Source organism: Narcine bancroftii, chromosome 10, assembly GCF_036971445.1.
Source record: "Narcine bancroftii isolate sNarBan1 chromosome 10, sNarBan1.hap1, whole genome shotgun sequence".
In the NCBI taxonomy this organism is placed as follows: Eukaryota; Metazoa; Chordata; class Chondrichthyes; order Torpediniformes; family Narcinidae; genus Narcine; species Narcine bancroftii.
Window position 1 is genome coordinate 3530701 of NC_091478.1, and position 16186 is coordinate 3546886.

The window sequence follows — 16186 nt, forward strand, 5'->3', positions numbered from 1 at the left end:
AAGGGTCAACTCTATAGACAAGAAGGTCATTTTATAATAATGCCTGTGAATATGTTTGTGGCATTTTGATATACACAGCCAGTCAGGCCATTCTATCTGTTGACCTTGAAGATAAACCAGAGAGCCTGCATATGTTGATGTGGAGTAGAGTGCTGAGTACAGTAGACAAAAGTGCTGCATAAAATCAACAGGTCACAAACAAGTTATTTTCAAGATTTATGATTCACATGGCAAAATAGAACTTTGTGATACAGAATTAAATCAGAATTATCGGCTCAAAATCAGAATAAAGGTTCGCAGCAGCTTTGAATGTTTGTTTCAATAATAGACAACCAACGTGCCACTGTGTTACTTCCTCCAAGGTTTGGCGTTAATGTCGGCTCAAAATGTGTTATGAGTCCTGCTGACATTTTTGCTACTTGTGGAGAAAGAAGCACGTTACCATTTTTTCACACTCCTATAGATAGCTCCTACATGGTACTGGTACTGCAAGGGAGTCGGGTCTGAAACTCATTCACAGTTATCCAAACTTCATTCCCACCCATTGGGCTATAGAGTATTTTTCTTCCTTTGCAACCTTCTCTGCTGACTGTTTCCTCTGACAATTTCTATCTTGTTTTAAGAGATTGAAAAGCTAAAGCACAGGAAATTTCAAAAGTCTTTCAGTGAGGGAAAGCCCTTTAACATCTTTAACTACGATGTATTGAAAAACAAAAGGATTCAAACAGTTCACCATAACCTCTTGCAAATTGATAAAAGAAAAATGAATGATTAGCATTTAATTTATATATTAAAAATAAGTGTTAATGAAAATGTGTTGAAGAGAGGGCTATAATTTTATGGGGGTGGACAGATAAAGGTTAGTCCAACTGGCTCAAAAATGAGCAGGTGACTTAAGAGAAAAAGAATTTCACGCAGTTCACACCCAGGATCTGCTCTTTAGAGATGATGCAACATTCACCTCTAACTCACTTGATGAATCGCAGATTATAGTAAACAACTTCTTTGATCCATAAATTAAGGCAACAGCAATGGGTTTCAGGAAAACAATTGTCAAGTCAGTTATCTCATTCCAAATCTATGTCAATAATGAAGCTCCAGATACTGTACCACAGCAAATGTCTTATTTAGCCTTGATAGACATCTTGATGCAAAATCACCAGTCTGTCATCTTTGGTTAAAAAAAACACTACTAATCCTGAATACAAAGGTTTCTGCCCATCAGGTCTGTGTCCTCTGCTGTCTTCTTTATGATAATTTCCTTGAGCTTCCACGAGTCCTATGTTTCTGGTCGTGAAACTGAGTTACACACTCCAAGCTTTCTCCTTTAACATTTCAGAAATAATCTTGGAGTCACTTCATCCCTGAATTCAACACAACTATGAATGGAGGTCATGGAATTAAAGGATCTTCCAGCATTGAAATTAAGTGATCTCCAAGAGATTTTGCATTTCTAACAGTACGAGCTGAGCCAAGGGCAGCACAGTTAGCAGGTAGTTAGTGTGACACTACCCCCTCCATAAATCTTCGTCCGCGAAGCCAAGCCAAAGAAGATTACAGCACCAGGAAGCTGAGTTTGCATGTTCTCTCTATGACCTGCGTGGATTTTCCGAGTGCTCGGGTTTCCTCCAACCTCCAAAAAATATGGGGTTGTTGTTTAGTTGGGTGAATTGGGCAACATGGGTCTCAATGGCTGAAATTGGCTTTAACTATGTTGTGAATAAAATTAAATTAAAATGACAAAGCAGCACGAGTTTGGATTTCACTGATAGATCTGAAAAAAAATTCCCACAGATTGTTTCATTGAAACACAAGAAACTTCAGATGCTAGAATTAGTGAATGGAATCACAACTTGCTCCAGATTGTTTCATGGTTCTGTTTTAAAACTGAACGGAATGCATCTAGAAATGTGAGAAGCACACCTTTGGAACTTGATAATGAGAGAGTGCAAATCCTGGAACCAGGAGCAAAAACAATCTGTTGGAGGAGGTCAGTGGATCAAGTGGCATCAGTGGAAGAAAAAGAAAGGCAACATTTTGAGCTCGAACATTTCTCGCACCCCTCCCCTCTCTTGCTCTACTTGTGTCTCCATTTATCACATATTCTATCCTATACTCTACCATCTCTTAGCCAGTCCCTCTGCTTCTTTCCCCCTTTACTCAATAAAGGGACACATGGCGATACGCTGACTAAACATTTCTATTATGGATAGAACCCGCTGAGTTCCTCCTACAGCTCAATGTTTGCTAAAGGTTTAAACATGTTTCTTGTGGTTGTGTTGAATTGGAATATTTGAATTCTAACCAGAATTTTCAGCACAGCGGGAATCAACCTGCAGCTGCCTTTATGGTCACTTGAGATTTACATTGTTCCTTTGAACAGATTACAATGAGTCATCATAAAAACTGAAGGCATTCGTGTTTCATAAGTTCTTAAACAAGCAATGCCTGATGTGAAGGAATGAACTGAAATTTTTAATATAGTTGAAGAAACCTATGTTTGCTTTTTCTCCTGGATCTCTACTGTTTTTATATTGATTTATGCATTTTTTTTTTGCTTTGGTGTATGCTAATAAACTTTACATGAAGTTGAAGAATAATTTTAAGCACCCATGGAACAAATTCCAGGCCGTTATTTGCCAAGCTTTCCAATAATGATTTCAGAAAGTAACACTGCACTAAACCTGATAAACCATAGTGTTCTATCAATATACCAAGAGCTTGTAATCATAATTGAGCTGCTCTATGCAATTTTTTTTCTTCCCTCAAGCAGCAGTGACCTTTAACCAAACCCAAGTATTAAAAAAAAATCCCTGCTCTGAATTAATCTCAACTGTTTGCAGCGGAAAGTAAAAATTTCCAACAAGCCCAGCTACCTCCCTTGGATTAAGTTAAGGCAAGTGAGACATGTTTGATCAGGGATGGGGACAGGCATTAATTGTGGCTTCATTAACAGGAAGTTGGCTAAGTTTTTTTGACCTTTGGATTCTGAACAGGTAAAATGAGACAATAACATCAAAAAAACCGTAAGGTTTGATCAACAGCAGATGGATCAGGAGAGCTTGGGTTTGACTGAAAGCAAACATGCCACATCTCCTCCACAACTCCATCTACCCTTGTTGCTTTTTTAAGGGAACTTAAACCCCAAAATCCCTCTGATTGTCAACATTACTTCACACCCTACCATTTAGTGTAAATGTTCTACCATTATTTAGCTTCTGATGTGCATTTCTGTGTATTCATTGAGATTAAATTCTACCTGCAAACTCACTGCCCAATTTCCCATCTGATCTGTGTCCTACAGAAAGCTTAGTCAATCTTCCTCACTATTCACACCACCAACTTTCATAACATCCTCAAACCTACTTATTATGCATCCTATATTCACATCCAGTCTTAATTGGTATCATAACAAGGGGTCCCAGCCTCAATACCTGCAGTGTCCCCCAACTCACAGGCTTCCAATCAGAAAAGCATCTATCCACCTACTCCTTCTGCCTCCTGTCACCAAGCCACTTTTAGATCTAATTCGCCATCTTGCCTTGGATTCCATGATCCTTAAGCTTCGAGACAAGCCTACCAAGCTGAACCTTGCAAAATACCTCACTAAAGTCAATATGGACAGCATCTACTGTTCTGCCTTCATCAACCTTGGTGAGGCTTCAAAAAAACTAATTCAGATTAATAAAACATGCTGAATATCCCTGATCTCCCCCTGCCTTTCCAAAAGCACTCAACTCCTACCTTAGAATTTTCTCCAATAGTTTCTCTATCACTGACATTATATTCACCAGCCTGCAAGTTACCTTCTGTATTAGCTATCCTCAACTCTTCTGGTTTATCACTTGTAACCAATAAAAATGCAAAGATCTTTGTTAGGGTCTCCGCTATTTGCTTCCCATAGCAACCCAAGATAGATCTCATCTAGCCTTCAGGATTTATTGATCCTTGACATCTAACATCTCCTTCTTGGTATTGACAGTACCCATTCCTGAATTTACCATCTTCCTTGTCCTTCTTGATGAATACAGATGGAAAGTATTTATTAAGAACCTCAGCCACATCACCGAGCTCCACAGAAAGATTACCTCTCATTTCTAAAAGGATGCACTCTTTTTCTTGCAAGCCTGTTGTTCTTGATGTGGAATTTATAAATTCTTTCAAGATTAAGTGTACTTTTCCAGCCATGAGGTAAACTACTGATATAATAGTAAATCTAATTACAGTACAATAAAACCTCCATTATCCAGAATTCAAGCAATTGGCAGCCTCAAGGAACTGGCAAAAAACTCATGGAAAATAAATAGGTAAAAAATATGGAAGTTTAAAATTGGCGCACTTTGCCATTAGTTCACCAATCCACACAACAAATTTCAATTTTCCTGGTATACTAAGAAAGAGGACTTAAAATGTTCACAGACAACAAAAGGTTAATAACAAATCATTTCTTATAACAGATAAATATGCTGAAGCAGAATATATCAGAGAAGTATTCATGTTGGTTCTTAATTATTCACTTAAATAGTCTGACGTACCAATTACTTCACATCCATGATGTGATCACCATTTTGAACTTCATCCCAAAAATCACCATTTTAGGAATTGGGAATGAATGAAGTAGTTGATAAATGTTCTTCGATGACTGCGTTAAAATTACTCTCCAACGGATTACCTATGATTTTTCTTTTAGCAAGTTCAGATTTCAGATTTACTGCCTATACAAAAAGAGAAATAATATTCATTAAAGTGATCAGTATTGCAAAAATTGTGCACCCACTAATGTAGTCATCTGACTATTATTGAATGTGGCTGATAGACACAAAACTATCAAGAAACCAACTAGCACCCAAAAAGGAGGGACACCCATCTAGAATGTACTTAATGCATCACAACATTTCCACAATGATTCAGTGATAACATTATTGAGGACTTAAAAGTTGGATTGTGCAACTAAATGTTATTGTGAGATATACAGTTCAATTTCGAGAAAATAACATTAATGGTGAACTGTGGAAGCATAATTTCTAAGTTTGTTTAAGTTAACATGTATGCTAACTCGCATCCCAGACATCTACACCTGCCCCCCTGCAGCAGAGACGGGGGGTCTGTGTCAGAAATACTCTTCTGAACATTCACGTTCCCCATGGACGCATCAAGTCCTGTGTGATATGCACCTTTTTGATCTGAGGGGCTGGATTTGAAATACGTCTGGAATTGACCAATTCGTTTGAATGGGATTGTTGACCTTTGTTTAAAAGACAGACATTTTTCTTTAATTGGCTGGATCTCTGTTAATAATTAACCAAATCACAGTGAATAATTATTAAATCAACTCATTTTTATTAATTATAAATGATTAAATAGTGTTTGACTGATTCTAAATGACTTTAATTATCAGACACATTTGAAAACATTGAAAAGGCCTGAAAACAGGGAGAGAAATCCTTCAGGATGCATTGCCTGAGAACTACTTGAGAATGGTCTTCAAAATCAAGAAGAGGATGGTTGGTATAAAACACTAGCAGCACTAATCGTGGCCAAAGTACGAATGCAGGGTGATCTAGAGCCGAGTACAAAGTGATCTGTTATTTCAACGTTCATGAGACATGAGAGTTTCCTCCTAGGTCCACCGTTCATGAACGCAGCAGGATTTTATCGTGCAACCAACATCTGCCTTTGGCCCACACTTTGCTTCTCCCCTGCAGTACTCCAGATGTGCCCTCTATCCTTCCACTCACCAATTCCCCCCCCCCCCCCACCCTGTTCTTTGGTCTAACTCTCAGTGAAGCATCACACCAACCTATTCCAGGCCATGCTTGCCCAATTTCTTGACTGACTAAGTTTAAAAACTTACTGTGAAGAGCTCTTGAGATACCATGGGGTATCTTGAGGTTTTTTCTTATTTATATTTCATTGTATTTAACTTACACAAGAGAATGGCAGAGGCAATAATGAAGAACAGCAGAGATATGTGCACACAGCTTAATTGTGCTGACTTTTGGAGGAGCTATCGGTGGTAAACATACTTTTGCAAATTTACCCACAATTTTCCCCAAGTGATCAGTGATAGGGGCTTGTTTTAGGAGCTTTCATCTATCATCAACACTCTTGAACCTCATCATCATTCACATTAAAGTTTCATGCTATTTATCTAAATTTCCACTTCATTTTACTTAAATTTAATGACAGTAAAACTGATTGGTCTCTCTCAAAATAAACAATAGTTAGATCCTAGACCTTTTGAAAATCCAGCTTTGGAGTGAAGGACACTTTTATTGGGTTGTTCTTGTTCAATCAGATGACAATAAACTTGATGAAAGTTATTAACTTTGGAATAAAAACTGCTAAACAATGCAAATTTATTTCTTGCAAATAAGAGCAGTTTATCAACCTACAACTTCTAACTCTCTCTTTGCAGCCTCTAATTCTTCTTGTGGTGTGTCCTTTAGTTGCTTTCTTCTGGCTTGCATCGATTCAATATGCTGTTGGATCCGCAGCTGGAGCTCATGGTCTTTAGCAGCTCTGCAGAAAAATTAATTGCAAGTTCATTTCAAATTGTCAAGAATAACCTCTCAACACAGGTATAACCCACTTGACGAAACTGGAACGTTCCGATGAAACCTTTCGCAAGTCGAAATGGCGTGAAGCGAAGACCCATTCACTACTATTGAAGGCTATTTTCGTAAGTCAAAAACCCATTCAAATTTCTTTCGGATAGCAAACACAGGTTTCTTCATAAGGGAAAATTTTTGTACAGCGAGTTTTCATAAAACTGGGTATACCTGTATTAAAATGAGAATCATTCATACGGTTTCTATTTCCATGGATGGTGCCTAAACTGCTTTGTGTTTCCAGCAATTTTTCTATTTGTACATATTTTCATTAGATTAAGTTTTTGATTTCAAGAGCAGAGTTCAGAGGCTCATTACCTAAATGGTGAAACAGATTCAATGGGACAGATGGCAACTCCTGCTCCTACTTCCTTACATCCTGATGTACTGAGAAAATGCTTTACTGGCTTCATGTACAATAGATGTAGAGGTAAGCTCATAGAAACATAGAAGATCGGAGCAGGAGTAGGTCATTCGACCCTTCGAGCCTGCTCCGCCATTCAAGATCATGCTGATCTTAAAGTTCAGTACCCCGTCCCCGCTTTCTCACCATAACCTTTAATACCCTTATACTGAAGAAATAGATCTAATTCCCTCTTAAATAGATTTAATGAACCTGCCTCTACTGCCCTCTGTGGCAATGAATTTCACAGATTCACCACCCTCTGGGTCAAGAAATTCCTCCTCATCTCGGTCCTAAATGGTTTGCCTATTATCCTCAAACCATGGCCCCGGGTTCTGGATTTTCCCATCCTTGGAAACATCCCATCTGCATCCATTCTGTCCAGTCCTGCCAGAATTTTATAGGTCTCTATGAGATCCCCTCTCAATCTTCTAAACTCCACCGAGTACAATCCCAATTTGCCCAATCTTTCCTCATAAGTCATTCCTGCCATTCCAGGTATCAGCCTGGTGAATCGCCTCTGCATACATTGTTAATCACCGTAATTTTGCTTTAAGCAATGAATCCAATTGAAAATATGATGTTCTATGATGCATATTTACCAAAACTCTACTTTCTTTTTTAATTTCTTAACAATCAAAATTCTAAGCATATAGCGCAATTGTATTTAGAAAAGACATCAGGTAAACACACAGACTTTCACTTTAATAATGACACCAACCGGAACATAATATGGTATTTTTTTCATGTGTGTGAACAAAGAGAAGTCAGAGGGACTCAGCAAGTCATGGAGAGAAAAGGTTGGTCAACGTTTTGTTTTATGACCTTTTACTGATAAAGATTTCTGATGCAAAAAGTCAACGGAGTCTCAATGCATTTTTAATTTTTTTGGGTCTTTCTTATTTAAATTACACATTATCTACTCCACATTTCCTCAGCTTCCATATCACTCATGATTCAACCTAATCTCATCTGTTCTCATTACAGATTATTTCCTGCTTTTTGTTATGATTGTGGATGTGGTTTACTAATTTCCAGGTCCAGTACTTCCTAAAGAATACTGTTAAGAGATTTTCTTTCTTTTTGCCTACAGTTTTACTCAGCCCCAAGAGATACTGCCAGTTCAATGTTGCATTACTGCCTCTATTTAGGGATGGGAAACCAAATGAAACTTTTTTTTTTTTTATATATAAACATACTTTTTAAACTTGATCTATTTTCCGCAATCTGGTTAATTAGTCTTCAAATCTTTCAATTCATGAGAGAGACCGAGAGACTGACAGAGACCGACAAAGAGAGAGAGAGAGAAAGACATACACGGGGAAAGAGAGAGATGGTTTTCATAAAGCTAACTGGAAGACATATGGAGGGTAGACTACAGATAGTATATGGAAGTGGTGGAGAGGTGCAGAGGATGTAGTCTGCGGTTAAGCCTTTAGTTATTATGAAAGACAAGATGTATTTTGCCTAGATCAGACGTGGTTAACTAACTTAACAACCCCATTCCTAATGTATTAGGCATAAAACAATATTGTCCAACATGCCTGAGCCATCCAAGATGCTAATCTGAACTAATCCTATTCATCTGCACATGGACTGCATCCTTCTATTCTCTGCATGTTCATGTCTATGTGCTTCTTAAATGTTGCTCATATATCTGCTTCTACTACCTCCCCTGGGAGCACTCCCCAGGCACTTAACATTCTGTGTTTAAAAACAAAATTGCCTCTCACCTTTTACTCCTCTAAACTTTTCCCCTCTCTCTTCAAACCTGAACCTTACAGGCATTGACTTTTCCACCTTGGGATAAAGATTCTGACTAACTACATAATCTATGCCTCTTATAATTTTATACATTTCTATCCACCACTCAACCTCCAATGCTCCAGAGAAAACAATCCAACCTCATGACTAATACAACCCAGGCCACATCTTGGTGATCCTCTTCTGTGTCCTCTCCAAGCTCTCATATTCTTTCTCTGATGTGGCGATTCTCCATATGCAGCTGAACAAAAGTTTTACAGAGCTGCAACATTCCTTGCCAATATTTACACTCAATGCCCTGACCAATAACTCAGAGAGTTATAGACCTGTACCTCAAGATCCCTCTGAGCAAAAATGCTCTTAACGTTCTTGCCATTTACATTTTCTTCTTGCTTTTGACCTCCAAATATGCAACATCTCGTACTTTTATGGATTCCTGAAGAAGGGTTTTTGACCTAAAATGCTGATTGTCTATTGCTTTCTATGGATAATGTGAAAGAATATATAGATATGTTTTTGGGAGATAAATTGGGAAAGGTTTGTTAGAATAGGTCACATACAAACACTTTAAAACAGATTTTATTTGAAATACTGGAGCTCTGCTAATGCTAGACATATCGGCCCCACAGCCTTTGCAAGAGCTTTGGAGCATGACCAATCGACTTCACTAATGGACTGTTGTTTACAAAAAGGCAACAGATGAAAGATCTTGTTGGAGCTGCAGATTGTCTGGAGCTGTTCTAAGAGGGTCATGTGGTTTTGCAAGCAGAGAGGGTCAAACAGGCTTTCTCTCTGTGTGTGAGAGAGAGAGACACAGAGATCACCTCTACAGTGTTACAGTCAGCAACAGCAGCTGGGACTGGAACAGGACAAGCTGGAAAGCTTGTGGAAAACCCCATTTGGAGACGGGTTGGGAGTTCTTAATTCAGCCTTGTCAAAATCCTTGTGGTTCATGCAAGAGAAGGGGACTGGCTGCCTAATGTTTCACTTGGAATAAGAGAAACAAAAAGAAACTCTGTGGTGACCTGAAAGAAAGAGGTTATCATCTGGAGAACCCTGAAGGGGGCAAGTTTCATCAGCAAGACACTGGAGTGACTGATTAAAAAGGAATCAGTTGTGGATGTCCTGGAACAACAAATCTCTCTCTCTAAACTGACAAGAACCTTCCGGAGTGGTAACCATTTACCGTTCAAGCACCAAAGCCTGGTGAATTTTATAAATATTAAATTTTGTCCACAGTATAAGAATTGCCTGCAACCAGTGAACTTGGAGGATGAGAAGTGAGACTGGACTGTGAATCAAAGAACTTTTCTGAACTTACGCACATAAATTACATACGTGTGCGCTTAGAATTAGAATGGGGTTGTTAAGTTAGTTAAGTTAAAGTGTGATTCTGTTTTCATGTTTAAAGATAATTAAAAGCAACTTTTGTTTAAGTCACCATTTGTCTTGGTGAATTCCTATTGCTGCTGGATTTATGGGTCCTCTGGGCTCGTAACAATATGTGTTGCTCCATATAAAACTAGGATTTAGGGCAAGATATTTAGAGGGTGGCCTATTTCAATGAAGACCATCTATTGTTCTTCACCCGTTCCTTCCCCCAGGTACCTATAAACAGTCATGCCAATGAACCTCTATCTTTCCAACTCAGAATTTTTAAAAACTATAAATAGACTGTTTAAATATACATATCAAGCTAAAATGTGATGCATTGTAAACACTATATCTGAACCCTCAATAAATGTTGATTAATAAAATTGTACAATTAGAGATAAAAAGAGAAAATCATCATTTTAATTATGGGACAATTAATTTTATAATAGAACAAATATTGAATTCATTGGTTTTCTGACGTATGATGGAAGAAAATAGCTTAATTTTGTTTAGCGTTAGTTGAACTAATTTTAGTTGTACTATTAAGCACTGAGCAGAAGCTTAGACCGTCCATAACAGCAACGGAATAAGATAGCTTATATATGAGAGGCTGCAGAGAGACTTAGATAGATTAGGAGAATGGGCAAAGAAGTAGCAAACGAAGTACAATGTTGGAAAGTGTATGGCCATGCATTTTGATAGAAGGGAATGGGGAGAAAATTCAAAATTGGAGGAGCAAAGGGACTTGAAAGTCCTCATGCAGGATACCCTAAAGGTTAACCTCCAGGTAGAAACAGAGGTGAGGGAGGCAAATGCAATGTTGGAATTCATATCTAAAGGAATAGGATACAAGAGCAAGGATGTCTTGTTATGGCTTTATAAGGCACTGATGAGGCCTCACTTGGAGTACGAGGTACAGTTTTGATCTCCTATTTAGGAAAGAATGTGATGACATTGGAGAGGTTTCCAGAATGAAGGGTTCAGCACATGAAGAACATTTGATGACTGTCAATCTGTATTCCTTAGAGTTCAGAAAAATGAGGGAGGACCTCATCGAAGCATCTAAAGTGTCAAAAGGCCTGGTTGGAGAAGATATGGCAAAGTTGTTTCCCATAGTAGGGGAATCTAGGAAAAGAGGGTACAACTTTAAGCTCGAATGATGCCTATTTAAAACAAAGATATGAAGGATTTTCTTTAGCTACAATGCACTGAAATTTTCTACCTTGGGGAGCTGTGGAGGCAATAGGTATATTTAAGGCAGAGATTGATAGGTAGAGTATGAAGCGTTATGAGCAGAAGGTATGGAAATGGAGCTGAGGGCTAAATGGATCAGCTCATGATGGAATAGTGGAGTGGATTCGATGGGTTGAGTGGTCTACTTCTGCTCCTATATGTTATGGTCTTAAGGAAGCAAATTATTCAATTTAGGGGAAAAATTATTTAAACAAACATAGCTTTTTAAAAAAATGCTGTGAACAACCAAATTTTGAATATTTCAATTGCTTTCACACTCTAGATGCAGAATTCTTACTTAAAAATATATACCTTACTTTGTCCATTTCCTTTTCAAAATTAATCTTTTGATTATGTTTGTGTACAGGGGCCCCTTTCAAATCTGTACCTTTCACTGAGTGGTAATAGTTTGGATTTGTAGCAAATGGTGCATTCTTCACTACCTGTGGATAAAACAACAAATAACATAACATGTATACTTTAACTATCTGCTCAGGAGTTGCCGTCATGAATATTTTATGCTTTGCAAGTATTATTGCAAGACAGTCAAAAGATGTCAGAAATTTACACCTATTTTGCTGCCACACTTTGCCCCAGCATAAAAGGGCCTCATTGATTTTTTTTTAACTCATTTGATGATATATCATCAATCTTTGACAAAACTGGAAGAGTTCCTCAGGGTGGTGTCCGAGGCTCAATCATCATTTGTTAAAAGTGTGCCTTCCATGAACACTTATATTTGACCCCCAGAGTACATTTTTGTAGTGAAAATAGATACAAGACACACAGAAATGGGATCTATGAACATGACTGTTAACAGTCAATGTCTCTAATAGCTCATCAAGGGCTTGATGTAATAATTTTTATTGTATTTTCTTTTCTATAAGCAATGCATACCTTGATGATGTATGATACTAAACCATGACAGTACATTTCTCTTTTAGTTACACTAATTACCATGTTTCTGTTTTGATCCTGACTGGGGCAACAAAGAATGCAGCCACTGTGAACATTGTGCTCAGCTGAGATTATTTCTAATTAATTATGACGATAAGGAGTAAATGTAGACAGAAGTTATACTGACTACAATCAGAAAATAGTCTTGATCATATGATCAGAATAAACGATAATCAATGATCTGCAGTGGGTGTCATTCACTTAATTTTAGTTCACAATTAATGGATAAGCAGACATTATTTATTATAGGATAGATTTTCCATCTCCTTTCCTTGGAGAGATATTTATTTTGGTGGTCAGCAAAATGTCCGTGAACATTTAGCTGCATGTTTTGACTGCTCTTGTTACTCGAAGATCAACAGAAATATAACATACGAATTTAATACCTAATCAAATAGAAATCTTAGCAAACACTGAACTCATTTGAAAATGAAAGCTCAAAAGGTTTTGTCAATAATTACCATATTTTTTTCTGACGAATGTGGAGACCTTTGCTTTCTTTCTCTTTCTTTCTTTTCTTGCATTAACTTAGCTTGATCCCTCCAATTCTTTAGTACTTTATGATCTCTGTAAATATATACAAACAGTTCTATGCACAACACTGAGTTTAAAGGAAATTTCCAAAATCTTCAATTAATAACAGCTGAAAATTATTTGGGTCTGGATTGCCTTCCACCATCATTTAGCTCCTGACCTCATTACAGCTTTAATCCAAACATGTAAAAGAAGAGCTGAACTCCAGAGCTGAAGAGCAACTCCCTTTGACATCAAGGCAGCATTCGATCAAGTATGATATCATGGAGCCCTAACCAAATTGGATTTGTGAGGTGGGGGGAAGAATACCCCTCTGCTAGTTGGAATCATACTGGGCACAAGGAAGAAAGTTGGGATGGGAGAAGATCAGCCACAGGACAAAATTGCAAGAGTTCCTCAGGGTGGTGTCTGAGGCTCAACCATCATCAGCTGCTTCAAAAATTACTTCTTTTCTCAATCACAATTCAAGGTCAAGATTCCAGATTCCTTTATTGTCACCAATACAATATTTGTCTTCCTTCATTTGCCCTGTAAAGGCACACAAAGAGGCACCATTTGGCCAACTTGAGAAGAAGAAGAAAACAAAAGAAATTTCCTTCACAGATATCAAGTGCTCATGGATCCCATTGCCTTCTCCAAGGCCATCACCTCCTGTGCCCCTGCAATCTCTGTAGCCGTACAGACCCCATCCTGTCTGATGAGCCAGAGATTGAGACATCCACATCACCCTCCTGGGCCCCAGTCCCGAGCCCTGAGCTAGAACCTGATGAAGACAGCTGGAAGATGGCATCTCCTCTCTCCACTCTCACTTGGTCTGTGTCAATAGGAGTGCTGTAGGTATAGCAGCTATAGCAGTGCTGCCATCTTGACATATGGTCAGAAGTAGAGATGTTTGCTGATGACAATGTTCACAACTCCTCAGATAACAAAGCATTCCACATCCAAATGCAGCAACACCAAGACAATATCCAGACCTGGGCTGAGAGGTGACAAGTAACACAATTTCAAGGTAATGACAAGCTTCAACCACATAAAATCCAGATATCGCCTGTTGACTTTCAATTGTAGCTAGACAGTAGTGGACCAGTGGAGCTGACATGTGCACCTGTGTGGAGAAGATCCACACACATTATCAGAGCACCTGAAAGGCTGCATCTCTAAAAGAAAAATAACTGTACACTTTAAAAGTTTGTGCTGTTGATGTTTGTGTTTATGTTTAACTTTAAATTGAATATTGTATTACCATGTAATGTTGCTGATTGAACATCTTAGGAAAGGGGATGTGGTGATTGGGAGATGGTGATCCTCCTGACCACTCGAGGGCATCGGAAATGGAATGTTGCACCTCGGGTTAGATGCACAAACTGGATGTGCCCCACGAGGTCATGTGTTGATAAAATACAAGTAATACAAAGAACATAAGTTTCTTTATCACAAAGGGGGAGGGGGCGGGGGGTCACAGACCCACAGGCAAGAGGTCAACAGTAGATATGGGAAGAGGTTTCAATTCTGCGCCGACATGTCTATCCATGGCCTCATGCTCTGGCAACCTATACATTCGACGAGACACAGCTACTATCCCATCTGGGCACTCTCCAATCAGACGACATTAACATTGACCACCCAACCCCGCCTGTCTCCCTCTCTTCCCTCACCTCTCCATCTCCTTTCCTCCAGCTCTCCACCCCCTTTCCACTCCATGCAGTGAGTTATCTCCCTTCCTCATATAATTTTCCAGCTTTTTTCTCTTGTGCCGACCCACCCATGACCTCTTGCCTGTCTTCCTCCCACTGCCCCTCCCTCATCATTTTATCCAGGCACCTGCCTGCTTTTTTGCTCATGCCTTGATGAAGGGCTCTGTCTAGAAACATTGGTTATGTATCTTTATCTTTAGTACTTAAAGAACACTGTGTGTTTGCTGAATTTCTCCATTATTTGTGTGTCAACTACAATTGCAGTGCCTGCAGTCTTCCTTGCTTAACAAGTGTTTATACATTGCTGCTTCTGGAGTAGATATGCTTTTCTCCCCTAAGTTACCTTATTCTATCTAGAACTGACACTGGATACACCATAGGTATCTGCAACTTCCTGAGAAGGAAGTTGCACTGGAATGTTGTGAACAAAGATGTATTGTACTCACTGTCTCCTTTGTTCAATATATGCTTGCTTTTCTTTGAGCTCTTTTAGTTTAGCCAGCTGAAGTTCCTCATTTTTCTTTGCCTGAATGGATAAGTCATTGGCTTTTGACCCTGGAAATAACATCTTTGGATTAGAACCTTCCTTTCTGAAAAACAAAATGGAGGACTGTATTTTTATATCAGGAATAGTAAATGGTATCAACGTCCAAAAGAAAGGACAGCAGGAACAGAGACTATTTTATCCCTTGAGTCTGTTCCACATTTCAAATTTTTAAAAATTTAGACATACAGTGGTGTAACAGCCCCTTCCAGCCCATGCTGCCAAAATACACCAATTGACCTATAAACCCCATATGTTTTTGGACAGTGGGTTGAAACCTGGTGGAAACTCACACAGACATGGGGAGAATATACTAAGTCCTTGCAGAAAGCGCAAGATTTGAGCCCGGGTTGCCGGTGCTGTAATAGTGTTGTGCAACTGTTACACCAACTATGCCACCCTAAATCAGACTTGGTCAACATCTTAATGCCACATGTCCAAATTGATTAAATATCCTTTATACCTTTGCTCTGCAAACGCTAATAATTCTCTACTTTGAACTTTACTGTTGATCTAGCATTAGGTATAATTTCAGGAGAGAGAATGTTCTGGATTTCTACCAATCTGTGAAAAATTGCTTTCTGAGATTGATTTGACAAATTAAGGGCTTCAGGTTATAATATCAACACAGGCAACTCTACCTTTCTGATTAATAATACTTCTATCAAGGGAGTACAAGCCAAGTCTCGGATATCTGTTTTACTGTCCAATGAGCCACATTGGCAAAGATGCTATTTTTTGGGTAAATCTCCACATTAAGGTTTTGATTGTCTTAAGCAAATGGAATCGTAAAAATGACAGAAAATTTGAGATAGGAAGATTATGAGTCATGAAGTAATACTGAAAGGAAACAGGGCTTCAGCCCACAAAGTGCATGCTGACCATCAAACATTTACATCAATCCAACATGAAATCTATTTGCATCTCCCCACATTCCCATCCTCTCCACGTAATCTACTGCTCACTTACACAATTGGGGCAAGATAAAAGTAGCCAATTAACCTGCTAGCCTCATGTTTTGCAAATGTGGAAATAAACTGGAGGAAATTGGAGCATCAGAATGTCAGCCACA

The 16186-nt window shown here is 38.6% G+C and overlaps 1 protein-coding gene across 1 annotated transcript in view; it reads right to left on the reverse strand.

The window, feature by feature from the left end:
• Positions 1-203: 203 nt before the first annotated feature.
• Positions 204-16186, reverse strand: part of LOC138744087 (leucine-rich repeat-containing protein 27-like) — a 37758-nt gene continuing 21775 nt past the window's right edge. The window contains exons 6-10 of the mRNA XM_069899617.1: positions 15017-15160; positions 12804-12909; positions 11698-11828; positions 6396-6522; positions 204-4715 (exon numbers count right to left, since the gene is read on the reverse strand). Of these exons, the coding sequence (XP_069755718.1) occupies positions 4596-4715; positions 6396-6522; positions 11698-11828; positions 12804-12909; positions 15017-15160 (628 nt within the window). The 3' untranslated portion in view covers positions 204-4595. The remainder of the gene's footprint in view (positions 4716-6395; positions 6523-11697; positions 11829-12803; positions 12910-15016; positions 15161-16186) is intronic.